This window comes from Babylonia areolata, chromosome 28 (genome assembly GCF_041734735.1).
Source record: "Babylonia areolata isolate BAREFJ2019XMU chromosome 28, ASM4173473v1, whole genome shotgun sequence".
NCBI classification, from domain to species: Eukaryota; Metazoa; Mollusca; class Gastropoda; order Neogastropoda; family Buccinidae; genus Babylonia; species Babylonia areolata.
Window position 1 is genome coordinate 19,511,285 of NC_134903.1, and position 27,081 is coordinate 19,538,365.

At 39.6% G+C, this 27,081-nt stretch overlaps 1 protein-coding gene across 1 annotated transcript in view; it reads left to right on the plus strand.

The window, feature by feature from the left end:
• Positions 1-26,876, plus strand: part of LOC143301981 (CTD nuclear envelope phosphatase 1-like) — a 34,564-nt gene extending 7,688 nt beyond the window's left edge. Inside the window, exons 2-7 of the mRNA XM_076616461.1 lie at positions 8,729-8,795; positions 12,333-12,448; positions 13,331-13,402; positions 15,247-15,363; positions 17,267-17,378; positions 23,979-26,876. Of these exons, the coding sequence (XP_076472576.1) occupies positions 8,729-8,795; positions 12,333-12,448; positions 13,331-13,402; positions 15,247-15,363; positions 17,267-17,378; positions 23,979-24,127 (633 nt within the window). The 3' untranslated portion in view covers positions 24,128-26,876. The remainder of the gene's footprint in view (positions 1-8,728; positions 8,796-12,332; positions 12,449-13,330; positions 13,403-15,246; positions 15,364-17,266; positions 17,379-23,978) is intronic.
• The last annotated feature ends 205 nt before the right edge of the window (positions 26,877-27,081 follow it).

Consider the following 27,081-nt stretch of genomic DNA (forward strand, 5'->3'; position numbering starts at 1 on the left):
GACTGAAAGTGAAACCGTGTCCTCCCACGTTCCTCTTCTGTGGTTTGTTGAAGCCAAGCCTGCTGGGTCTCACTCACTCTCAGTGACCAGACCTCTGATCTCATTCAGCCTCTCACACAAAAATCACAGAAAAGTCTTTAGGAAACAGATTTTTTTTTCCAATGCTGTGGAAAAGTAACATCCGATTCTCCACAAAATTCAAACTCTACAAAGCCCTGGTAGCCTCCATTGTACTGTATGGTTGCGAGGCATGGACACTGACGGCCGAAACTGAAAGGAAGATCCAGGCCTTCGAGAACAAATGCCTGAGGAAGCTCCTTCAAATTCCCTGGATCGAGCACAGGACCAATGAACATGTACGGAGCAGAATTGAGAACCTTGCTGGACCTCAGGAACCTCTCCTTTCAACTGTGAAGAGACGCAAGCTGATATGGTTTGGACACAACACTCGACACACCAGCTTGTCCAAAACAGTCATGCAAGGCACCATTGAGGGCGGGAGAAGAAGAGGAAGACAGCGGAAGAACTGGCATGAGAACATCAAACAATGGACCGGACTCCACACACGTGAGCTGCTGCCGGTGGCTGCCGACAGAGACAGATGGAGAAGGGAGGTTGCGTCTGCGGTCCTCAGGCTTCCCCCAACGACTGCTTTGTAGTTATGGGCCTGAGGAGGAGGAGGAGGCCCACATACATTATGTGTGGAGCTGTCTGCCCATCAGTATTTACACCTTTCAGTTGCCGGCAGTCTGAGCACTTCCAAAACACATACAAATTCCTCGCTTTTCAAAACTGTTGATAGTATCCTCAGCCTGTTTACTGCAGTCACCATGCTTTGTTGTTTGCTCAGTTATTTAAAAAAAAAGTTTATTTATTTATTTATTTATTTATGTACGCTTATAGTTGACTTCATCAAGTTTTTTGCACCTTATACATATTATTATTAGTAGTAGTAGGTTGTTTTTTTTTATGTATTCATCTATTATTTATTTACCCCCTTTTTTTTTTCTTTTTTTTTCCTCAAGGCCTGACTAAGCACGTTGGGTTACGCTGCTGGTCAGGCATCTGCTTGGCAGATGTGATGTAGTGTATATATATGGATTTGTCCGAACGCAGTGACGCCTCCTTGAGCTACTGAAACTGAAACTGAACACAGAAATTAAATCAAAATCATGAATCAGACACTTCATTTGTGAATGCTAAATGATTTATAAAGTTCGGCACGTGATATACGACAATTTCTCTCAACAACGTAATGTCTTCCAGAATGCACTATCTCTTGACTGCACAGTTCTGCATGAAACAATTTCCCTTCTGGAAAACAGTTCACGAACACTGCAGATGACTTCTTCTTCTTCTGCGTTCACTCGTATGCACACAAGTGGGCTTTTACGTGTATGACCGTTTTTACCCCGCCATGTAGGCAGCCATACTCCGTTTTCGGGGGTGTGCATGCTGGGTATGTTCTTGTTTCCATAACCCACCGAACGCTGACATGGATTACAGGATCTTTAACGTGCGTATTTGATCTTCTGCTTGCATATACACACGAAGGGGGTTCAGGCACTAGCAGGTCTGCACATGTGTTGACCTGGGAGATCGGAAAAATCTCCACCCTTTACCCACCAGGCGCCATCACCGTGATTCGAACCCGGGACCCTCAGATTGAAAGTCCAACACTTTAACCACTCGGCTATTGGCATTGCACCCGTCAACTACAGTAATACAATTGTTAGTATGAAAAAAAAAAACCACCATAAAATAGATTACAGAAAATCAGGCTTGTGGAGAGTTACAATCTACCAAAGGCAGAAATCTGCAATGACGACAGGGGAACTATGAAACTTGATCTGTGGGAGAATGTGTCTAATCCATCAATAATACTTTTGACAACAAAAAAAAGAAAGAAAAAAGAACTAGACTTGATGGGAATGATCATCATGCATATTATGTCTGAAAAAAGTGAAATATGGTTTTGTTATGATTTATCAAGGCTGCAAAGTCATAATGAAGACAGAGAAAGTTTAAACATTTATCTAGATCAGATGGTGAGCAATAATATCATTTGGATCAACTGGCCTAAATGTATGTATGTAGACTGTACTTCATACAAATTTTAAGACTGTCACATTTAACCTTCAAACTTCCATCAGCTATCATCACACATGTCAAAAGATTCGAACCCCGGACCCTCACACTGACAGTCCAACGCTTTAACCACTCGGCTATTGCGCCCGTCCCTGCAGATGACAAACGAGGGGGTCTCACTTTGCATGTGTTGAAATGTACGTTGACGCTGACTACAAAGAAGAGGAAACCAAACTGGGTCCTTTACAGAGCGAAACTGTCATGGCTTGCTGTGTTCAGTTTGTCGCAACGCACAGATATCTCTCTTGTTGATGTACGAGTATTTCTCAACAACATAATTTGTGGGGTGTGGTTTGTTGGAGGCTGAGAATGAATATTTTCATTTTTTCTCTTCTCTTTCTTTATTAAAAGACCATTTGGTTACACGTTTGTTTTGTAACCGTGTGGCGTGGAGAGCTCAGACATGTGTGGAGGTGGCCACACTTCACAATCCACCTGTATACTGATGTGGAGTGATGGCCTAGAGGTAACGAGTCTGCCTAGGAAGCGAGAGAATCTGAGCGCGCTGGTTCGAATCACAGCTCAGCTGCCAACGTTTTCTCCTCCTCCACAAGACCTGGAGTGGTGGTCTGGACGCTAGTCATTCAGATGAGATGATAAACCAAGGTCCTGTATGCAGCATGCACTTAGCGCACGTAAAAGAACCCACGGCAACAAAAGGGGTGTTCCTGGCAAAATTCTGTAGAAAAATCCACTTCGATCGGAAAAACAAATAAAAGTGCACGCAGGAAAAAATGCCAAAAAATGGGTGGTGCTGTAGTATAGCGACACGCTCTCCCTGGGGACAGCAGCCCGAATTTCACACAGAGAAATCTGTGATAAAAAGAAATGCAATACAATACAATACAATACAATACAAATTATCAGTGTTGTTACTTGTTGATAAAGGGTCCTGGAATCTTTTCTTCACTTTAAACTTTAAACTGATTCAAAGAAATCATAAACTGTATCCAGAGGTTTTGTTTCAAACTATATTTTTAGTGTGTGTGTGTGTGTGTGTGTGTGTGTGTGTGTGTGTGTGTGTGTGGTCTTCCCCTTTATCTATATATATACACAGCCAACATGACTGTGGTGGAACATGCAGTGTGTGTGTGTGTGTGTGTGTGTGTGTGTGTGTGTGTGAAACTGAAAGAGAGAGGTGATTATATTTTTTATAATGTATGTATAACTTCTATGATCTGCGTCATGATATAGTGTTGTTGTGGACCTGCTTACCAGGCAGGCGTGCAGGGTGTTCACAGTCCCTGTCTTCCACTGACTTATTTTCACCTGTCTTTTGAAAAAGTACCTGGTGGCAGCTTCACCAGCCAGCCATCCAGTTTAGGATTGCAGTGGTTGAATGGTTAGGATGACGGGTGCAATAGCCGAGTGGTTAAAGCGTTGGACTGTCAATCTGAGGGTCCCGGGTTCGAATCACGGTGACGGCGCCTGGTTGGTAAAGGGTAGAGATTTTTACGATCTCCCAGGTCAACATATGTGCAGACCTGCTAGTGCCTGAACCCCCTTCGTGTGTATATATGCAAGCAGAAGATCAAATACATACGTTAAAGATCCTGTAATCCATGTCAGCGTTCGGTGGGTTATGGAAACAAGAACATACCCAGCATGCACACCCCCGAAAACGGAGTATGGCTGCCTACATGGTGGGGTAAAAATGGTCATACACGTAAAAAGCCCACTCGTGTGCAAACGAGTGAACGCAGAAGAAGAAGAAGAATGGTTAGAGCTCTGGGTTCTCTCCTGAGTTTCCTGAGTTTGATCCCCAGTATCAGCACATCTGGTCGGTTCAGGTTGGATGTTTTTTTCCTATCTCCCAGATCAACATATGTGCAGACCTCGTTGTATCATAGCTCTTTTGTGTGTATACATGCAGAAGATCATATATATATATATATATATATACAAATGTTAAAGATTTTGTGATTCGTGTCAGCATTCGGTGGATAATCTTAAACATAGCGTGCACACCCCTGAAAATGGAGTATGGCTGCCTATATGGGTTAGTAAACGAACAAATGGTCATCTTACAATGTAAAATGTTACATGTGTGTGTGTGTGTGTGTGTGTGTGTGTGCGCGCGCGTGCATGCGTACGTGCGTGTGTGTGTGTGTGTGTGTGTGTGTGTGTGTGACTGGAACCTGACTTAATGACACAGGAAACGAACGATGAGCACCGAAAGGCAGCTCTACCCAGATTGGCAGCCTGTTGTGCACTTAGAACTTGGTCTCTTAACGAGGATGGGTGCTTTATAAGAATTCACATTATCATCATGATCATCATCATCTCTATTGAAGAGAATTAAAAAAACAACAAAGTAATGGGTTGTCTTTGTTGATTATTGTCCTTAGGAATTTTGAATCGAATGAATAGCAACACTTGAAGGTGAAATCTCTTATTAAAAGTATGTTGCTGGTTTTGTCAAATTTTGGCTCCCTTACATTTTAGGCTTGACAGTCTGACACTGTATGTGAATGTGTGTGTGTGTGTGTGTGTGTGTGTGTGTGTGTGTGTGTGTGTGTTAATGTGAATGTGAGTTTGCGCATGCATGTTGTCTGAGAGAGAGAGAGAGAGAGAGAGAGAGAGAGAGAGAGAGATGTATCTTTAATAATAGAAACAGATGCGTAACAATAAGTACGAAGGTAGATTATATTTCTGAATGAGATTTAAAAAGCTTGGGGTGAGGTGTGGGCATGATAAGGATATAATCATTGACAGACTGAAGCTGGTTTCACAAGGACCCAGGTGTTAACAGATCAAGTAGACGCTTGATGTCAAAATCAATATATACCTGTTTTAAAAAAAATTTTTTTTTATATAAATGTAACTGTTGTTTAAAAATAGAAGTTCAGCCTTGATGCAATGATGGACATCAATGATTACAACCAACCACCCCTACCAGGCTAAGGCAAAAGGCTGGGAACAAATATTAGACACCATGACTAAGCACATCAAGGTTAGAACACTGCATAAAGTACATGTTTTCATCCTATCTGATTTGTCTCTTGCTGCACAGAGATGTGCATGTGTTGTAAACACTGATGTCCATCATACTTGTCAAAAGAGACATCTTATGTAATTTACCGGTACTCAAAAAAAAAAAAAAAAAAAAGAAAAAAACCCAACAAAAATACATGCTGTCTTGTCCTGTTACACAAAGGTGACCACTTATGAATAAAACATTTACCTTTATTTATTTTTATTTTTTTATTTTTTGTACGTTTATAGTTGACTTCATCAAGTTTTTGCACCTTCTACATATTATTATTATTAGTAGTAGTTCTTTTTTTTTAATGTATTTATCTTTTTTTTTTTTTCTCAAGGCCTGACTAAGTGCGTTGGGTTACTCTGCTGGTCAGGCATCTGCTTGGCCAGATGTGGTGTAGCATATATGGATTTGTCCGAACGCAGTGACGCCTCCTTGAGCTACCGAAACTGAAACCGAAACTTTGTGACATTTGATAACTGATTTTTTCCCCAGTCACTGTCCCGCTTTCTGTGTGCCCACATTTTTGGCGGTGAGTCATACACGAAACTTGTGGAGAAATGTAGCCTGCTCTCCATTTTATCCTTGATTCAATAGCTTCTGTTTAGAATTATGTGGGTTTTATTTTTCAGTTTTGCTCATTTTGTTTCTTGACTTTTAAGTAATGGGTAAACTGTTTGTAAAAAGTTATTCCTGGTAGATTCTAAAACTCTAAAAATTCATTACAATCTTGGTTTCAAATTAGCACACGTGCACACGCACACATGCGTACACACACACATACATACATACATACATACATACAATCTTGTTTTCAAATCAACACACACACACATGCGTACACGCACGCACACACGCACACACGCACGCACTTCAATAACTTAAAATCATATTTTAATAACGATGTGATCTAAACCAGACAGGCAGTTGAAATGCAACCCAAGCACTCGAAGTAGTGGGTACTCACATTACTACGCTGTGTACAGTATAGGTATGAGAGCATGAACTGCCTTGGTGCAAACTATTATTCTACTTACTGAAATTTAACATGCACATATATATATTCTTACATGCAGACACAAACACACACACAGACACACACACACAGACACACACACACACACACACACACACACACACACACACACACACACAATCAATCAATCCATCATACACACACACACAGAGGCGAAAATTATACCTAGATCTATAGAAATCAATGTCGCCAGAGGTGTGACTGCCGCCTGAACCGTCAAGCTCTTTAGCGTCAAGCTCTTTTGCGCTGCTGTGAATCACACACTCACAGATAAGTACGCACACACACAAACACACACACACACACACACATGTACATGTGTGCACACACACATCTTGCAAAGTGTCTGTGCTAACAATTATAACAGAAATGAAAAACATATAATCTGCCCTGGTTGTGCTACTTCATGTTGTCAGGCAAAGGCCAACAAGAATTTTAAATCCAGTGAAGAATTTTGAATCCATTTTTCATTCACTCATTGTCCCAATCAGTGTTGCTGTGAATTCACATCCATACCACTTCATTTGAAATGCTCTCTCTGCCTCTATCTCAGTCTCTCTCTCCCTCTCTCTCTCTTGATCTCTATCCTGTTTTCTCTTGCTCTTCTCTCCCTCTCTCTCTCTCTCTCTCCCTCTCTCTCCCTCTCTCTCTCTCTTTTCAAATGTACTCTGTATAACTTAGCCATATATATATATATATATATATATATATATATATATATATATATATATATATATATATATATATATATATATATATATGAAGGATTGAAGAGACTACGTACAGTTATCTCGTGAATGTTGTTGAATATTTGTGTTGACTATTTTGGGTGATATGGTTGATATTGTGCTAACAATTTTTGGTTGATCTGAATTGTCTACTTACTGTGTCATGTCATTTTCTAATTATTATTTATCAATGAATCCCCCTTCAGTAAGGGGCTCTGGCCTTATCTGAATAAAACATTCGTTTGTTCGTTCGTTCTCTCTCTTTTCATATCCCACGCTGTCTGTCTCCCAGAATCTCATTATCCAGTCTCACCCACACTCTCATCACTTGATTTGTTGGTCATGGGCAGTCTGTCCACACTGGTCAATTTTACTGATTGATGTTTACAGATTGTGCAACACCAGACTGTCAAGTATGAAGTGGTACACTCTCATCACTTGATTCGTTGGTCATGGGCAGTCTGTCCACACTGGTTAATTTTACCGATTGATGTTTACAGATTGTGCAACATCAGACCGTCAAGTATGAAGTGGTACACACTCTCCTCACTTGATTCGTTGGTCATGGGCAGTCTGTCCACACTGGTTAATCTTACCAATTGATGTTTACAGATTGTGCAACACCAGACTGTCAAGTATGAAGTGGTACACTCTCATCACTTGATTCGTTGGTCACGGGCAGTCTGTCCACACTGGTCAATTTTACTGATTCATTGGTGTTTACAGATTGTGCAACACCAGACTGTCAAGTATGAAGTGGTACACTCTCATCACTTGATTCGGTTGGTCATGGGCGGTCTGTCCACGCTGGTTAATTTTACCGATTGGTGGTTACAGATTGTGCAGCACCAGACTGTCAAGTATGAAGTGGTACACTCTCATCACTTGATTTGTTGGTCATGGGCAGTCTGTCCACACTGGTTAATGTTACCGATTGATGTTTACAGATTGTGCAACATCAGACCGTCAAGTATGAAGTGGTACACTCTCATCACTTGATTCGTTGGTCATGGGCAATCTGTCCACACTGGTTAATCTTACCGATTGATGTTTACAGATTGTGCAGCACCAGACTGTCAAGTATGAAGTGGTACACTCTCATCACTTGATTCGTTGCTCATGGGCAATCTGTCCACACTGGTTAATCTTACCGATTGATGTTTACAGATTGTGCAGCACCAGACTGTCAAGTATGAAGTGGTACACTCTCATCACTTGATTTGTTGCTCATGGGCAATCTGTCCACACTGGTTAATTTTACCGATTGGTGGTTACAGATTGTGCAACACCAGACTGTCAAGTATGAAGTGGTACACTCTCATCACTTGATTTGTTGGTCATGGGCAGTCTGTCCACACTGGTTAATTTTACTGATTGGTGTTTACAGATTGTGCAGCACCAGACTGTCAAGTATGAAGTGGTACACTCTCATCACTTGATTCGTTGGTCATGGGCAGTCTGTCCACACTGGTTAATTTTACTGATTGGTGTTTACAGATTGTGCAACACCAGACTGTCAAGTATGAAGTGGTACACTCTCATCACTTGATTCGTTGGTCATGGGCAGTCTGTCCACACTGGTTAATTTTACTGATTGGTGCTTACAGATTGTGCAACACCAAACTGTCAAGTATGAAGTGGTACACTCTCATCACTTGATTTGTTGGTCATGGGCAGTCTGTCCACGCTGGTTAATCTTACTGATTCATTGTGATGTTTACAGATTGTGCAACACCAGACTGTCAAGTATGAAGTGGTACACTCTCATCACTTGATTTGTTGGTCATGGGCACTCTGTCCACACTGGTTAATCTTACTGATTGATGTTTACAGATTGTGCAACACCAGACTGTCAAGTATGAAGTGGTACCTTTGTCTCCTCTCTCCAAACACAGGCTGAGTAAGTACTGACACGTTTCTTCAACATCACAGTGTGTATTGCTCTGTTGTTGTTGTTTTTTTTCTCTGATTAAAAAAGATAGATAATGTTTGATGTTCTTTTTACTTGTAATGAATACTAAAAAAAGATAGATAATGTTTGATGTTCTTTTTACTTGTAATGAATACTCAAAAAAGATAGATAATGTTTGATGTTCTTTTACTTGTAATGAATACTCAAAAAAGATAGATAATGTTTGATGTTCTTTTTACTTGTAATGAATACTCAAAAAAGATAGATAATGTTTGATGTTCTTTTTACTTGTAATGAATACTCAAAAAAGATAGATAATGTTTGATGTTCTTTTGCTTGTAATGAATACTCAAAAAAGATAGATAATGTTTGATGTTCTTTTACTTGTAATGAATACTCAAAAAAGATAGATAATGTTTGATGTTCTTTTTACTTGTAATGAATGCTCATCATCATTATTTCTGACCTGTTCAGTTGTATAATGTACGCATGGACAATCTGATTGTAGATCTGCAGACATGCACTTCGTGAATTGATGATGTCAACAGTTTGCCTGGTCACCACTAGAAAAAAAAGGAAAGGTGGTTATTTTTGTCAGGGAAATATGACTGAAGACTGTTCTCCTCAACTCACTCCAGATGAATAGTTCTCTCCCTTTCTTTTCCCTACAGACGACCCCGTTTGTTGGGGTTAGGAAAAAATTAACAAAAAATACAAAACATAAAGTAACTGAATGAAACGTACTGTACTTGACTTACTGACCCCTCTCCTCATGTCGAGTGAACACCCACCCCCCTCCCTCTTCACTGCTCTCAGAAGCTGAGTCACTATCAGTACCTTCTTGCTGGTAGCTTTCTTCACTGCAGATACTTTATTCAGCGTCTTCATCATCCTCATCGATGTCGAAACCTTCAGTTTGAAGCATTTCACTCACTTCAGCAGTTGAAAAAGCCACTGTCGTGATCTAGTTTGCTCCAAAAATTTCCACTTGTATCGCCTGCAATGCCATTTTCGTTATGTATACAGATTAGCTTGTCGTGTGGGGTTCTGAACTTGCTGGCTTGCTGTGGAGTGTGTTGTTACGAAATCTCATGAAGAAACTTTCCATTCGACCCTTGACACGTTCGCAATGCCCGGTGGAGCTACCCCATGAGGAAAACGTGGAAAAAAATTTTAATTGTTGAAACCGCTATAGCGTTCCGTCGTCCGGAACGCTACCTTATGTCAGGAATGCTATAGCGTTCCATTGTCCGGAGTGGGTTAAACTAGTTTGTCCTTTTTCTTCCTCTCTCTTTCTTTCCCCCTTCCTCTCTCTGTCTCCCTCTGTCCTCACATCATCTTGTTCACTTTCAGCATAGTGTTTTTTTTGTGTTGAATGAACAGTTTTGTTTGAAGAAAGATCACTCAGTATGGTTCAGCTGTTCAGTTGAACAGTGTCCAAAAGGCCTTAAGAGTGCAGGCCTGTTGACATCCACTCCACATAGCCAGCTGTCTCACACGCTGTAGAAACCCCATTAATTGATGGCTGGATAGTTCACCAGCCTTCGCCAGCAGTGACTTTGCAACACTGGGGCCGTCTGTTTGTAGTGTTTTGAACACTTTTTGGTGATGCTGAATAATGTGTTATTGTAATGTTCTGTGGTCCCTGTGTCTGCGTGAACATCAGTTATGAGATTTCCCTCTTGGCAATTCATGGGTTGTTTGGTTGTTTTTTTGTGTGTGTGTGTGTGTGTTTTGAGCCCAGATGGTTACATAGTGTCCCTTTTTTTATTCCCTGTGTTCACGGTGTTGATGAGTGTTTGTATGGACAAATAGTAAATACTGATTGATATATATATATATATATATATATATATATATATAATATTAATGTGCACACACATAAACCTTCATGGAGCTACAGTTCTCTAGCCTATTCAGAATGCAGAGCTGCCACACATATCAACTCAAGTGTCAGAGCAGAAACACAAAACCCAGTTCTCTGTTATTTACCAGTTTGGCAAAAGGATGGAAGGCGAAAAAAAAACTTCTCAATAAATAATCTTAGTGATCAGTATTCTAGGGGAGATCAGAAAATATAATTAATCTATATACAGTTTATTATATTATAAATCTTAATAATAAAAAAGAAAAGAAAAAAAGAATTACTGATATAAAAAGCTACGAAACCAAAGGAAGTAAAGATCAGAAACATGGTTATCCGTCAGTGTGTAAAATCGTAAGGGAAAACAAGTACAGTCAACAAATGGGACCAATGTGTTTTTATCATGATGAAAAACATTATCTTGTGGCTTTGATAAAATGATATTAAAAGAAGAAGAAGAAGAAGAAAAAAAAAAAAGAAAGTTAAGATTTACAGGCATGTTCAACAAGAAAACAATTTCTTTCACTTTTTTTGTTGTTGTGATAAAAAATGAAGTGAGGGAACTTTTGCGTCTTGTATGATTGCTAAGAATCTTTTTTTTTTTTTTTTTTTTTTTTAAAGGGTTGTTTATACAATAGAATACATAGGACAATCAGAATTATATCATAAAGACTGCGGTGAAAATAGGTATTGTGAGTGTGGTTAAGATTAAAGAGAAACAGTTGTAACACTAACACTAGTAACAGCGACATGTTTTGAAAAGGCTGCGGTGAAAATAGGTATTGTGAGCGTGGTTAAGATTAAAGAGAAACAGTTTTAACACTAACACTAGTAACAGCGACATGTTTTGAAAAGGCTGCGGTGAAAATAGGTATTGTGAGTGTGGTTAAGATTAAAGAGAAACAGTTGTAACACTAACACTAGTAACAGCGACATCTTCTGTGCAGCTGACGGCAGGGCTGCTGCAGAGGAAGCATGGGTGTGGGTGTGTCTGAGGAATTTGGATTCAGGATGAGCAATGCTGGGATGAAGCCACTGAAACTGTGCAGATACAGAGTGGAGTAGCAAAAAGCATATAAAAACAAGAGAGGCAAGGCCTTCAAGACTCACTTGTGATAAATTAAGTCCCCTAGCATTAATTACAGAGTAATTTCCCTTTTTTTTTACTCTCTGCACCAAAACGTTTGCAAAAGAAATAAAAATTCCATGCTTAGCAAAAGAAGTTCCTGTTTGAACAAAAAATGATAATAATGACTGCTCTTGTTGTTGGGTCAGAATAAGAGGTCAAAGTGCCAAGTTTAGAGAATACAAAAAATATAAATATAACAGTAAATGCAGTTTGCATATAATTAGGCTTTTTTTTATATTTTTTTGGTGCCCATCCCAGAGGTGCAATATTGTTTTCAGCCCAGATGACTGGAAAGAACTGAATTTTTCCTATTTTTATGCCTAATTTGGTGTCAACTGACAAAGTATTTGCAGAGAAAATGTCAATGTTAATGTTTACCACGGACACACAGACACACACACACACACACACAGACAACCGAACACCGGGTTAAAACATAGACTCACTTTGTATACACAAGTGAGTCAAAAAACCCACAAAAGATTAGATAAGCATGACTGATTTATAAAAACTAACCAAACTTTCTGTGCAGGCATGATGAAGAGGAAAACGTTGGTGTTGGATCTGGATGAGACACTGATTCACTCCCACCATGACGGTGTGTTACGACAAGTAAAGCCTGGAACGCCCCCTGACTTTGTACTGAAGGTGAGACTGAGCCACCCACGTCTTTGTGACGTTGGTGTTGGTCACGCACATGCTGCATGCATTTGTGTGTGTGTACACACACAATTGTCCACGCACACACAAAAGTACACGTGCATGCATGTACTTGTGCAAACACTTGTACACACACTGAGCAGTCACCCGCATACCTATGCCTGTTGACCTTCTCTGTCTCTCTTTTTTTTTTTTTTTTTATCTTTCTTTCTCTCTCTTTACTGTCCCCCTCTCTCATCTCTCTCCCTCCCACACCCTTTGTGGATCATTTTGGGTTCTCTTGATGGTAAACTAGTCAATTTGAGTCATGCCTAAATGTGCCCACTCTTGCACATGCTTGCCCACTCAAGGCCTGACTAAGCGCGTTGGGTTACGCTGCTGGTCAGGCGTCTGCTTGGCAGATGTGGTGTGGCGTATATGGTTTTGTCCGAACGCAGTGACGCCTCCTTGAGCTACTGAAACTGAAACTGAAACTGCACATGCTTGTTTTTGTTCATACACATAACATAGACACACCCACACCCACACACACACACACACACACACACACACACACACACTCTGACACACATTTTCCACCAGTTCAGAGACATGTATCCAAACATTTGCACATGGACCTCAAGCACATACACACAAATTTTTCCATAATTTTCCCATCACCAACAATAATTTTTTCCTCTTGCCTCTTTTTTTTCTTTACTTTTGCAACCTTCCCCCTTTCACACCCTCCTCACCCTCACCCCCACCGCGTGCCTTCCCTTTCCTCTCTCTGCCATTCCCCCCCCCCCCCGCACCCCCCCCCGACCTCCCCACTGTCACCCCACCACAGTTTCTGGTTATAGAAACAGAATAATCAGATGTATGTTTCAGGTGACGATTGACAGACATCCTGTTAGATTTTTTGTCCACAAAAGGCCACACGTTGATTATTTCCTGGAGATAGTAAGTTCTTTTTTTTTCTTTTTTTTCTTTTTTTTTTGTGGTTAATTTTTTTTTTGGTGTGCACATGTGTGTGTGTGTGTGTGTGTGTGTGTGTGTGTGTGTGTGTGTGTGTGTGTGCATGTACAGTATTTTTTTAAATTTTTTTTATTGTGTATGTATGTGAGTGTGTGTGGTGTTTGTTAGTGTGTTACATTGTGTATGCAGGTGTTTTTTGTTGAAGTGTGTGTGTGGGGGGGGTATGTGGTGTTTGTTAATATGTAATGCTGTGTATGTAGTATGTAAGTGTGTGCGTAACACTTGTTAGAATGTTACACTATAAGTTTGTGTGTGTGTGTGTGTGTTTGTGTGTGGAAAAAAATTTTTTTTCAAGAATTTCTTTTTTCTTTGTTTGTCGTTTAGGTTTTGTTTTTGTCTTTTGTTGTTGTTGTTGTTGTTGTTGTAAATATCTAATTGACTGTATATGGCTTCTTCCCCCACCCCCTGTATTAGCCGTGTTGTGACCTTCACTTTGTGATGGTTCAAAGGTTCTAAAGGTGCAAAGGTTCAGAATCATTTTTAATCCGAGAAACCCTATTTGGGTACATGGAAAACACAAGAGAAAAAACAGGCCCACATCCATCCTCGAGACGTGCCATCGGACGAAGAAGGAGAGAGAAAATAAGAAAAAAAGAAAAAAAAAGAGGAGGTGGGGGTGGGGGCACTCACAGTGGAGCCCTAGGAAAAGAAAACCTGCAGGGCCCACGTGCCAAATAAACAATCATCAATTCAATATTAGGAGTATGAAAAAAAAAAGGAAATATATTACTTGAAGCATTTAGTACTGTTAACCTGACATAAGAAAAAAAAAAAAGAATAAGAACATCAAAATTATCGCACAGATTCAGTAATATTTTTTCAAAAAAATTTTGCCAGCTTCAGCAACACTTTTTTCTTCAGTGTGTTCGAACGTTTACAATAAAAATTGTTTCAAGAATACTTTGTCTAGTGTCTGAAAAGAATGAGCATTTAAAGACGTGAAGGCAAGCAGAGAGAAAGATAAGATAAGATAAGATAATAACTTTATTATCTCCAACTGGAGAAATTTGGTCAGGTGCATTATCACAACATAGACAAGTAAACAACATGGGGACCATAACTGTAAAAGTCAACAACAGCTTTTACGAATATTACAAAGATACAAATGTAAAAAATATCACATATACCGTTTCATACATACATCCACACACTGCAGGTAATAACTAGTATTCTTAATGTAAAAACAGAAAGAATTAAGAAACATTATTTGAATATAATTGTAAACATAGCCTACTATACTGCACATTGATTATAACAGACAGATAAGATAAGAATAAAGATAAATTGCAGAAAACCGCAACCAGATAATCAGCACACACCTGCACCCACCCACCCACCCACCCACCCCACACACGCGGATTACTTGATTAAACAAGAGTAATAAACATATGTTCTCAAATAAAAGCATTTCACAATATTCGCTTTTGAAAAACATTGCAATTAATTATTACATCGTAATTATTAACTCACTCAGTACGGCCAGTCTCTCTTCTCCTCTTCACAGACCCCTCGGATGTCCAGTGGGTGTCTGAACGACCCAACCTTTAGCTTCCGTTGTCAGAATTGTGGTATTCTTTGTCAACATTCACCTCTTCAGTATAAGAGCCGTCCTCTTGCAATATTTTGATGATGGTAATTGGGGTGAAACGCTGTTAACGTCCGTCTCTTTCGCCGTTCGTATGGAGAGAGTTAACAGAAATATATTTAGAAATTGTGTCCTCCCTGGTGGGGCTGAGCGGTCTAAGTGATGATGGTGCTCGGTGACCCAGGTGAGCTCCTGGTACGACCTGGTGGTGTTCACAGCCAGCATGGAGATCTATGGAGCAGCTGTAGCTGACAAACTGGACAACAACAAGGGCTTCCTCAAACGTCGCTACTACCGACAGGTGCACGTGGCCTCCTCCCTCTCTGTGCTCTTGTTCGCTCTCACTCTCTCTCTCTCTCTCTCTTGAGTGGGTGCATTTGTGTGTGTGCGTGTGTGTGTGTGTGTGTGTGTGCGTGTGTGTGTGTGTGTGTGTGTGTGTGTGTGTGTGTGTGTGTGTGTGTGTGTGTGTGTGTGTTTCATGATTTTCTTTTCTTTTCTTTTCTTCTTCTTGCTTCTTCTTCTTTTGTGGAATGGCTGTGAATGGTGAATAATGGTGTGATTGTGTGGGTTTTTTTTTTTTTGTTGTTGTTGTTGTTGTTGCTCATTTTCGCTTTTTTAGCTTTATTCCCTCTTTCCAGCGAGGGCTGGATGTAAAAAAAGCATGTTACTTGCTTATCTATTACCCTCGATAATAAAGATTTTGTCTTGTCTTGTCTTGTCTTGTCTTGTCTTGTCCCCTGCTGGTCAGTGGCTCTGTCACCATGTAGGGAAGCTGTATTGGTCATACTTTCATTCAGCATCTTTTGACATGTGTGATGATAGCTGATGGAAGTTTGAAGGTTAAATGTGACAGTCTTAAAATTTGTATGAAGTACAGTCTACATACATACATTTAGGCCAGTTGATCCAAATGATATTATTGCTCACCATCTGATCTAGATAAATGTTTAAACTTTCTCTGTCTTCATTATGACTTTGCAGCCTTGATAAATCATAACAAAACCATATTTCACTTTTTTCAGACATAATATGCATGATGATCATTCCCATCAAGTCTAGTTCTTTTTTTTTTTTTTTGTCAAAAGTATTATTGATGGATTAGACACATTCTCCCACAGATCAAGTTTCATAGTTCCCTGTCATCATTGCAGATTTCTGCCTTTGGTAGATTGTAATTCTCCACAAGCCTGATTTTCTGTAATCTATTTTATGGTGGGTTTTTTTTTCATACTAACAATTGTATTTCTGTAGTTGACGGGCGCAATAGCCGAGTAGTTAAAGTGTTGGACTTTCAATCTGAGGGTTCCGGGTTCGAATCACGGTGATGGCGCCTGGTGGGTAAAGGGTGGAGATTTTTCCGATCTCCCAGGTCAACACATGTGCAGACCTGCTAGTGCCTGAACCCCTTCGTGTGTATATGCAAGCAGAGATCAAATACGCACGTTAAAGATCCTGTAATCCATGTCAGCGTTCGGTGGGTTATGGAAACAAGAACATACCCAGCATGCACACCCCTGAAAGCGGAGTAGGGCTGCCTACATGGCGGGGTAAAAACGGTCATACACGTAAAAGCCCACTCGTGTGCATACGAGTGAACGTGGGAGTTGCAGCCCATGAACGCAGAAGAAGAAGAAGAAGAAGTATTACTGTAGTTAAATGATGCATAAACTGTATAAAGTAATCAAGATGTTGACACATTGTATACATATACACCTGGATAGAGAACTGAATCAGAGTTATTATAAAGACTCACATTGTTCTACACATTTGAGGCAATCAGATGCTTCTGTCTTCTTCTTGTTCCTCCTGTTTGTCTTCTTTGGCATCCTCTTTCATGTTGTGTGCTGTGTGTGTGTGTGTGTGTGTGTGTGTGTGTGTGTGTGAGGGAGAGAGAGTGTGTGTGTATGTGTGTGTGTGCGTGTGTTTTGTGTGTGTGTGTGTGTGTGTGTGTTTATGTGTGTATATATGTGTGTGTGTGTTTAGAATCAGTGCTGTCCATTGACCTGTGCTTTGATGAAATGTTAATAATCTGTCATTTGAGGATATCATACATAATTTACAGAGAGAGACTGGACTGTGCGTGTGTGTGTGTGTGTGTGTGTGTGTGTGTGTGTATGTGTGTCACTGTGAGTGTTTGTACATGTCTGTTCAACGTTTGCTTACTACTTTTATTTCATTTTGTCTCTGTATTCATTGTTTTCCAGCACTGCAACTTAGACTGTGGCAGTTACACCAAAGACCTGGCAGCTATATGTCCAGACCTGTCTAGTATCTTCATTCTGGACAATTCCCCCATCGCTTACAGACAGTTCCCTGGTGAGGCACGCCTCTCCTTTTATACCTACCTCTATCTTTCTCTCCTGATCACACTGGGTGTTAGTTTTCAACATTATACCTACCTCTGTCTTTCTCTCCTGATCACACTGGGTGTTAGTTTTCAACATTATACCTACCTCTGTCTTTCTCTCCTGATCACACTGGGTGTTCGTTTTCAACATTATACCTACCTCTGTCTTTCTCTCCTGATCACACTGGGTGTTTTCAACATTATACCTACCTCTGTCTTTCTCTCCTGATCACACTGGGTGTTAGTTTTCAACATTATACCTACCTCTATCTTTCTCTCCTGATCACACTGGGTGTTAGTTTTCAACATTATACCTACCTCTATCTTTCTCTCCTGATCGCACTGGGTGTTAGTTTTCAACATTATACCTACCTCTATCTTTCTCTCCTGATCACACTGGGTGTTAGTTTTCAACATTATACCTACCTCTATCTTTCTCTCCTTATTGCAGTGGGTGTTAGTTTTCAACATTATACCTACCTCTATCTTTCTCTCCTGATCACACTGGGTGTTAGTTTTCAACATTATACCTACCTCTATCTTTCTCTCCTGATCACACTGGGTGTTAGTTTTCAACATTATACCTACCTCTATCTTTCTCTCCTGATCACACTGGGTGTTAGTTTTCAACATTTTTCATACCTCTATCTTTCTCTCCTGATCACACTGGGTGTTAGTTTTCAACATTATACCTACCTCTATCTCTCTCTCCTGATCACACTGGGTGTTAGTTTTCAACATTTTTCATACCTCTATCTCTCTCTCCTGATCACATTGGGTGTTAGTTTTCAACATTATACCTACCTCTGTCTTTCTCTCCTGATCACACTGGGTGTTAGTTTTCAACATTATACCTACCTCTATCTTTCTCTCCTGATCACACTGGGTGTTAGTTTTCAACATTATACCTACCTCTGTCTTTCTCTCCTGATCACACTGGGTGTTAGCTTTCAACATTATACCTACCTACCTCTATCTCTCTCTCCTGATCACACTGGGTGTTAGTTTTCAACATTATACCTACCTCTATCTTTCTCTCCTGATCACACTGGGTGTTAGTTTTCAACATTATACCTACCTCTATCTTTCTCTCCTGATCACACTGGGTGTTAGTTTTCAACATTATACCTACCTCTATCTTTCTGTCCTTATTGCAGGGGGTGTTAGTTTTCAACATTATACCTACCTCTATCTTTCTGTCCTGATCACACTGGGTGTTAGTTTTCAACATTATACCTACCTCTATCTTTCTCTCCTGATCACACTGGGTGTTTTCAACATTATACCTACCTCTATCTTTCTCTCCTGATCACACTGGGTGTTAGTTTTCAACATTATACCTACCTCTATCTTTCTCTCCTGATCACACTGGGTGTTAGTTTTCAACATTATACCTACCTCTATCTTTCTCTCCTGATCACACTGGGTGTTCGTTTTCAACATTATACCTACCTCTGTCTTTCTGTCCTGATCACATTTGGTGTTAGTTTTCAACATTATACCTACCTCTATCTTTCTCTCCTGATCACACTGGGTGTTAGTTTTCAACATTATACCTACCTCTTTCTCTCTCTCCTGATCACACTGGGTGTTAGTTTTCAACATTATACCTACCTCTATCTTTCTCTCCTGATCACACTGGGTGTTAGTTTTCAACATTATACCTACCTCTATCTTTCTCTCCTGGTCACATTGGGTGTTAGTTTTCAACGTTATACCTACCTCTATCTTTCTCTCCTGATCACACTGGGTGTTAGTTTTCAACATTATACCTACCTCTATCTTTCTCTCCTGATCACAGTGGGTGTTAGTTTTCAACATTATACCTACCTCTATCTTTCTCTCCTGATCACACTGGGTGTTAGTTTTCAACATTATACCTACCTCTATCTTTCTCTCCTGATCACACTGGGTGTTAGTTTTCAACATTATACCTACCTCTATCTTTCTCTCCTGATCACACTGGGTGTTAGTTTTCAACATTATGCCTACCTCTTTCTCTCTCTCCTGATCACACTGGGTGTTAGTTTTCAACATTTTTCATACCTCTTTCTCTCTCTCCTGATCACACTGGGTGTTAGTTTTCAACATTATACCTACCTCTATCTGTCTCTCCTGATCGCAATGGGTGTTTGTTTTCAACATTATACCTACCTCTATCTTTCTCTCCTGATCACACTGGGTGTTAGTTTTCAACATTATGCCTGCCTCTGTCTTTCTCTCCTGATCACACTGGGTGTTTTCAACATTATACCTACCTACCTCTATCTTTCTCTCCTGATCACACTGGGTGTTAGTTTTTCAACATTATACCTACCTCTATCTTTCTCTCCTGATCACACTGGGTGTTAGTTTTCAGCATTATACCTACCTCTGCCTTTCTCTCGTGATCACACTGGGTGTTAGTTTTCAACATTATACCTACCTCTATCTTTCTCCCCTGATCACACTGGGTGTTAGTTTTCAACATTATACCTACCTCTATCTTTCTCTCCTGATCACACTGGGTGTTAGTTTTCAACATTATACCTACCTCTATCTTTCTCTCCTGATCACACTGGGTGTTAGTTTTCAACATTATACCTACCTCTATCTTTCTCTCCTGATCACACTGGGTGTTAGTTTTCAACATTATACCTACCTCTATCTTTCTCTCCTGATCACACTGGGTGTTAGTTTTCAACATTATACCTACCTCTATCTTTCTCTCCTGATCACACTGGGTGTTAGTTTTCAACATTATACCTACCTCTATCTTTCTCTCCTGATCACACTGGCTGCTAGTAATGGCAACAGCCGATAATTCACAATTTTGTTAACTCCAGGGTTAACAGATAACAGACGGGAATCATATGTACCTTATTTTTTTTTATGTTCTTTGTCTCTGATCAGTTGCACATTAGACACTTTGTCAGATCATTTTGCAAGCAGAGGAAGGGAATATCATCAAAGTGTTCTCTCCTCTAAAGGGGGACGCTCTTTTTTTTTTTTCTTTTTTTTTTCCCCCCCCATCATCTGCACCGTTTCAGTGGCATTACTCCCACACCGCTCATTTAGATTCCTCCATACACGGCCACACCCGGGTTCCTCCGTCGCAGTTCCAGCATCGGCAGTGCGCAGGGAACCATTGATATTAGGTTGCTAGGAGGCCACACACCAGAGGAGACCCTGCACTGCTGCTGAGTCCCTTCGGTGGTGTTCAGTGGTGCCTGTTCTGATTTTACGTACTTAGGACACCACCTACTAAGCCCCCTACTAATGACAATAATGGCTTAGTCGCGGAGCCAGACTGAGTGAGCGTCCCCCCCAGAGTGGAGACCGCCACCACGTCCCTCAAACAACAGCTCCTCATGAATCTGCCGACACTGAAGACATTGACAGGACTCACCCCAAGCACGGCAGTCCGCAACGCTAACCACTTTGCCATTGGCGGCTGGTAAGGGGGACGCTCTTAGATGTGAGGAAAGTTTGACGGCTCATTCTCTGAGAACACGTTGACTTTTGTCTTGACCCAACCCACATATGTCATTGCTGGGACTTACATGACTACTACAAGTGTTGTATTTACTATCATAAACTTATAAGCCATTTTCTTTTCTTTCACAGGTAAAATCAGACAATAACCATGCTGTTTTCAGCTCTGTTTTGTTTGTTTTCTTTCTGGGTATCATTCTGTGGAGGTGGAAATAGACTTTTTTTTTTCAATACATAAGAATTATTATCCTCACATTGAAATGCCTGAATAGTTATCTAGCCTCAAAATAATTGACAGAAAACCTTGGGTTTAGATTCCACATTCATTTTTCTTCACAAAAAATGTTTACTTTTGTTCTTTATCTCCAATAGTTTTTGTGCTGGAATCTTTTTTTTGTATTTTATTACTCTTGAATCCACAAAATCCCCAGGCAAGGGGAGAGCACTTTTAAAATTCCCAGGCACTGAACGGGTTAAATATCATACCTGCTTTTCCTTTCTGTCCTGTTTACAATGAATGTTTTCTGTTTTTAAACATCATACCTGCTCTTCCTTTCTGTCCTGTTTACAATGAATGTTTTCTGTTTTTAAACATCATGCCTACCTCTTCCTTTCTGTCCTGTTTACAATGAATGTTTTCTGATTTTTAAACATCATACCTACCTCTTCCTTTCTGTCCTGTTTACAATGGATGTTTTCTGTTTTAAACATCATGCCTACCTCTTCCTTTCTGTCCTGTTTACAATGAGTGTTTTCTGTTTTAAATATCATGCCTACCTCTTCCTTTCTGTCCTGTTTACAATGAGTGTTTTCTGTTTTAAACATCATACCTAGTCTTCATTTCTGTCCTGTTTACAATGGATGTTTTCTGTTTTTAAACATCATACCTACTCTTCATTTCTGTCCTGTTTACAATGGATGTTTTCTGGTTTAAACATCATACCTACCTCTTCCTTTCTGTCCTGTTTACAATGGATCTTTTCTGTTCTAAACATCATACCTACTCTTCTTTTCTGTCCTGTTTACAATGAGTGTTTTCTGTTTTAAACATCATGTCTACCTCTTCCTTTCTGTCCTGTTTACAATGGATGTTTTCTGTTTTAAACATCATACCTACTTCCTTTCTGTCCTGTTTACAATGGATGTTTTTAAACATCATACCTAGTCTTCATTTCTGTCCTGTTTACAATGAATGTTTTCTGTTTTTAAACATCATACCTACCTCTTCCTTTCTGTCCTGTTTACAATGAATGTTTTCTGTTCTAAACATCATACCTACTTCCTTTCTGTCCTGTTTACAATGAATGTTTTCTGTTTTTAAACATCATACCTACCTCTTCCTTTCTGTCCTGTTTACAATGGAATGTTTTCTGTTTTAAACATCATACCTACCTCTTCCTTTCTGCCCTGTTTACAATGAGTGTTTTCTGTTTTAAACATCATACCTACCTCTTCCTTTCTGTCCTGTTTACAATGGATGTTTTCTGTTTTAAACATCATACCTACTCTTCCTTTCTGTCCTGTTTACAATGAATGTTTTCTGTTTTAAACATCATACCTACCTCTTCCTTTCTGCCCTGTTTACAATGAATGTTTTCTGTTTTAAACATCATACCTACTTCCTTTCTGTCCTGTTTACAATGGATGTTTTTAAACATCATACCTACTTCCTTTCTGTCCTGTTTACAGTGAGTGTTTGTTTTCTGTCCAGGTCGCATTCTGTGAACAAATGTTAGGGGCGATACTTTTGTGGGTGTGACTACCTACTTCTTTTTTTTCTGTCCACATGTATATTTATTGTTGGTTTCCTTTTCAGCACTGTTTTCTGTATAAACAGGTCAGCAGTTTAGTGACTGGTTTTCTTTTAATTGAAAAAAAAAAAAACAAACCCAAAACATTGCATTTTTGTGTGTGTTTTTTTTGGTTCAAATAAAAGAAGCAAGAAGTAAAGCCTTCAAGACTCACGTGTGAATCGTGCTGAACAGGAAAATGAGAAATGGTTGGTTGGAGAGGGGTTGGGTTACCAGAACGTACATATACCAGTCCAAATGATATTTTAGCCCATCAACATTTTAGCTGTAGAAGACATCTATGTGTCTTTTTTCCATTCATTTATTTCTTCTTTCACACAGAATGATATGATAAGATGGGGTCGACAATTCATTCATCATTCTGACATCTTTTTCATACAGTACATTGATTGAGTTTATTTGTTGTTTCAGATAATGCGATACCCATATTCTGACATCTTTTTTCATACAGTACATTGATTGAATTTATTTGTTGTTTCGGATAATGCGATACCCATATTCTGACATCTTTTTTCATACAGTACATTGATTGAATTTATTTGTTGTTTCAGATAATGCGATACCCATATTCTGACATCTTTTTTCATACAGTACGTTGATTGAATTTATTTGTTGTTTCAGATAATGCGATACCCATATTCTGACATCTTTTTTCATACAGTACGTTGATTGAATTTATGTGTTGTTTCAGATAATGCGATACCCATATTCTGACATCTTTTTTCATACAGTACGTTGATTGAATTTATTTGTTGTTTCAGATAAGGCGATACCCATATTCTGACATCTTTTTCATACACTACATTAATTGAATTTATTTGTCGTTTCAGATAATGCGACACCCATATTCTGACATCTTTTTCATACACTACATTGATTGAATTTATTTGTTGTTTTGAATTTATTTGTTGTTTCAGATAATGCGATACCCATATTCTGACATCTTTTTTCATACAGTACGTTGATTGAATTTATTTGTCGTTTCAGATAATGCGACACCCATATTCTGACATCTTTTTCATACACTACATTGATTGAATTTATTTGTTGTTTTGAATTTATTTGTTGTTTCAGATAATGCGATACCCATATTCTGACATCTTTTTTCATACAGTACATTGATTGAATTTATTTGTTGTTTCAGATAATGCGATACCCATATTCTGACATCTTTTTTCATACAGTACGTTGATTGAATTTATTTGTTGTTTCAGATAATGCGATACCCATATTCTGACATCTTTTTTCATACAGTACGTTGATTGAATTTATTTGTTGTTTCAGATAATGCGATACCCATCAAGTCGTGGTTCAGCGACCCTCATGACACAGCCCTGCTTTGTCTGCTTCCAATGCTGGACGCTCTGCGCTTCTGCAGTGACGTGCGTTCAGTGTTGGGGCGCAATTTACACCTGCAGAAAACGTGTAACTAACTGCACACCTCTCAAGGTGTGCTGGAAACGTGTCACAAAGCAGCAGGATGTGTGTGTGTGTGTGTGTGTGTCCTCGTTCCTGCCTCATTCTCATTGTCATCGTCATCGTCGTTGCTGTTAATTGTGGATTGGTGAACTTGTTGCCTTCCTTCGCTGGTCTCTTCTGTCACCTCATCGCAGTTACCATGGAGAACAGTCAGGGCTGGTCGCTGGGTGATGGGGGTGTGTGTCTGTATGTGTGTGTGTGTGTGTGTGTGTGTGTCCATGTGTGAGAAAGAGAGAGAGCTAGAGTGAGAGAGTGGCGTTGCAAAAAACGAGAAACAGAATGACAGAGATCTGATTTAGAGCAATATTGTCTGGAGATTTTAGATATAATATGTGTGTGTGCAAGAGAGTGCTGGGGAGGGTTCTGTGTGTTTAGAGTGCTGTGGTTCATGTCTCTGTGAGACTTTAGATAGAATAGTTTAGATAGATACTCGGTGTTGATTGATTCATCATTGATTTAGTGTTGATTGCTTTGTAATTGGCTTTTATCAACTTTGACTTGATTGTGAATCCTGTTTTAAAATAGATATTTGTGCATGTCAGATGTGTTTATTTTTTGGATGTTTTTTGCACATAAAATATTTTTTTCTTTTGTTATTTTGAATTTTAGTTTACACAAACCCTTTTTTTTTTCTCTTATTTTTAAATTAAATTTGTGTTATGTCATTGTCAGCAATCTAAGTATGTCACTTTTAGCCAATAAGATACTCCAGTATATTAGAATTAAAACATCTTTAAAAAAAAAAAAGTATCCAAGAATAAGATGCGCTCATGTATTTTGCACGGTCAATTTATGATTGACTTGGTATTAAATATCGAAAGTCCGAAAGGAACTATCAAATCATGATTGTATAGAACTGACAATGTTAGTATCTTTCACTTAGTAACATTTTCAGAAGCATAAAAAGAAAGGAAAAAAAAAAGACTTGTTCACTAATAAATCAGATTCATCGTTATTATTGCATGAGGAATCTGAACTTGCAGATTCCATGTGAAGATAAGTTAACAAGCCTCTTCCAACTTGTTCAGTTGTTGACATTCAAGGTGAAGTATGCAGCACTACTTTCGTGCTCTGCTTAAGGTTGAAGTGTGTCAGTTGCTTTGTCGTCTGCGTTTGTTTCGGTGATGCCAGTATATTTTTAACCATAAAACTGAACTACATGGTCTGCGACCTTCAGTTTAAAAACAGAGTCATAGGATGTTCGCTTTGTTTTCTTTTCAAGCGGTCGTGAGTATAGATCTCTGCTCACTAACACAGGGAAGAATCAGCTGTTCTGTAGGATCGGCGATGGATTGACTGTGACTGTGACTGTGACACAGTTGGGTGTTTTTATTTCTGTGTAAACTTATTTCTTAACAGTACAAAATGATCCCAATTTTTTTTTTTCCTTCTTGAATATTGTTCTTTAATATTGTTTTTTTGAGCTTAAGTTATTTTGTGATATGTGCTGGAAAATCCTCACTTGTTCTGTAGCTAACTGTATCAGTCAGAACGGTTCATTCATGTGTGTGTGGGGTCAAGGTTGAGGAAAGAAATACCACTTCATAAACTGAAAATTACAGAAAGTGGAACAATAATGGCTCAGTAACATTGGAAGAGTTCATGCTGGCTTTTCATCTTTCTTTCTTCTTTATTCTTCATGCCTTTTTTAAGATTGGCTAATGCTTTTTTTTTTTTCTTGCTTTTTTTATTTTTATTTTTATTTTTATTTTTTTAGACAGGTGAGGTATGGGGTTGTAAGGTGAGATTCTTTCCCCTCCACCGACTGTCCGTTACTTGATTTACCTGGACACAGCATACCCCAGTGAAATGAGTGGAAGGAGGGACACTGATTTCGGACACAGCTGGACCAGATAACAAACATGAAACAGGGGAAATAAATTCTCTCTAGCCACTGGACGTGCAGACAGATCAGGGCGTACATTGTGGATGTTTATGAAGTGTTGGGGTGCTGTGGGTGCATGTGGGAGTACACCAGCTGATTCAGCAACAGACAGAAGGTGAACGCTGCTGACACAAACACATACTTGGGTTGGGCATTGACGTTTTTCAGTTGCATGTTTAACTCACTCAGTACGGCCAGTCCTCTCTTCTCCTGTACACAGACCCCTCGGATGTCCAGTGGGTGTCTGAATGACCCAACCTTTAGCTTCCGTCGTCAGAATTGTGGTATTCTCTGTCAACATTCACCTCTTCAGTATAAGAGCCTTCCACTTGCAATATTTTGATGGTGGTAATTGGGGTGAAACGCTGTTAACGTCGTCTCCTTCGCCGCTCGTATGGAGAGAGTTAATCACAGTGCACAGAAATGATTCATTCTAATAGAAGTAGGATAACCTAAATTTCAGAGTCTGAAAATAAATGTGTCGCACACCGTAAGATATATCCATTCCACCCCTAATAAAGTGTGTGAATATTTTAGTTGATTTACCACATTTTTAGAGACAGACATGACATTAATGTTTCTCAAAACACACAGAACATATTCATTCCATCCTCACGAAAGGAGTGAACTACAGCACTGTATCGGCTCTTTTCTTTCTTCCCACGTGCCATTCGTGAGTGGAATGAACTCCCAGCAAACACTGTTGAGGCAGACTCCCCCAGCAGCTTCAAAAGCAGAGTCACCTCTCACCTCAAGGTCGCCACTCTTGACAGTCTGGCTGCTGCCAAACTCCAAGAGTAGGCGAAACCACAGGATAAATTACAGCAGTTGTCAGGTATGAATGTGAGAGTGAATGTTTAGGTAAGTAGTGGGTAGGGGGAGTGCTGGAAGGAGGGCGCTGCGGCGGGGGGGTGCCAGGGGCCATCAGTAGGATGCCTGCCTGTCACTTCTCGCCCCCTCTGATCCAGTTAGTGGGCAGGAGGGAGAGTGTGAATGTGATGGAGTAAAAAAAATTTTTTGTCA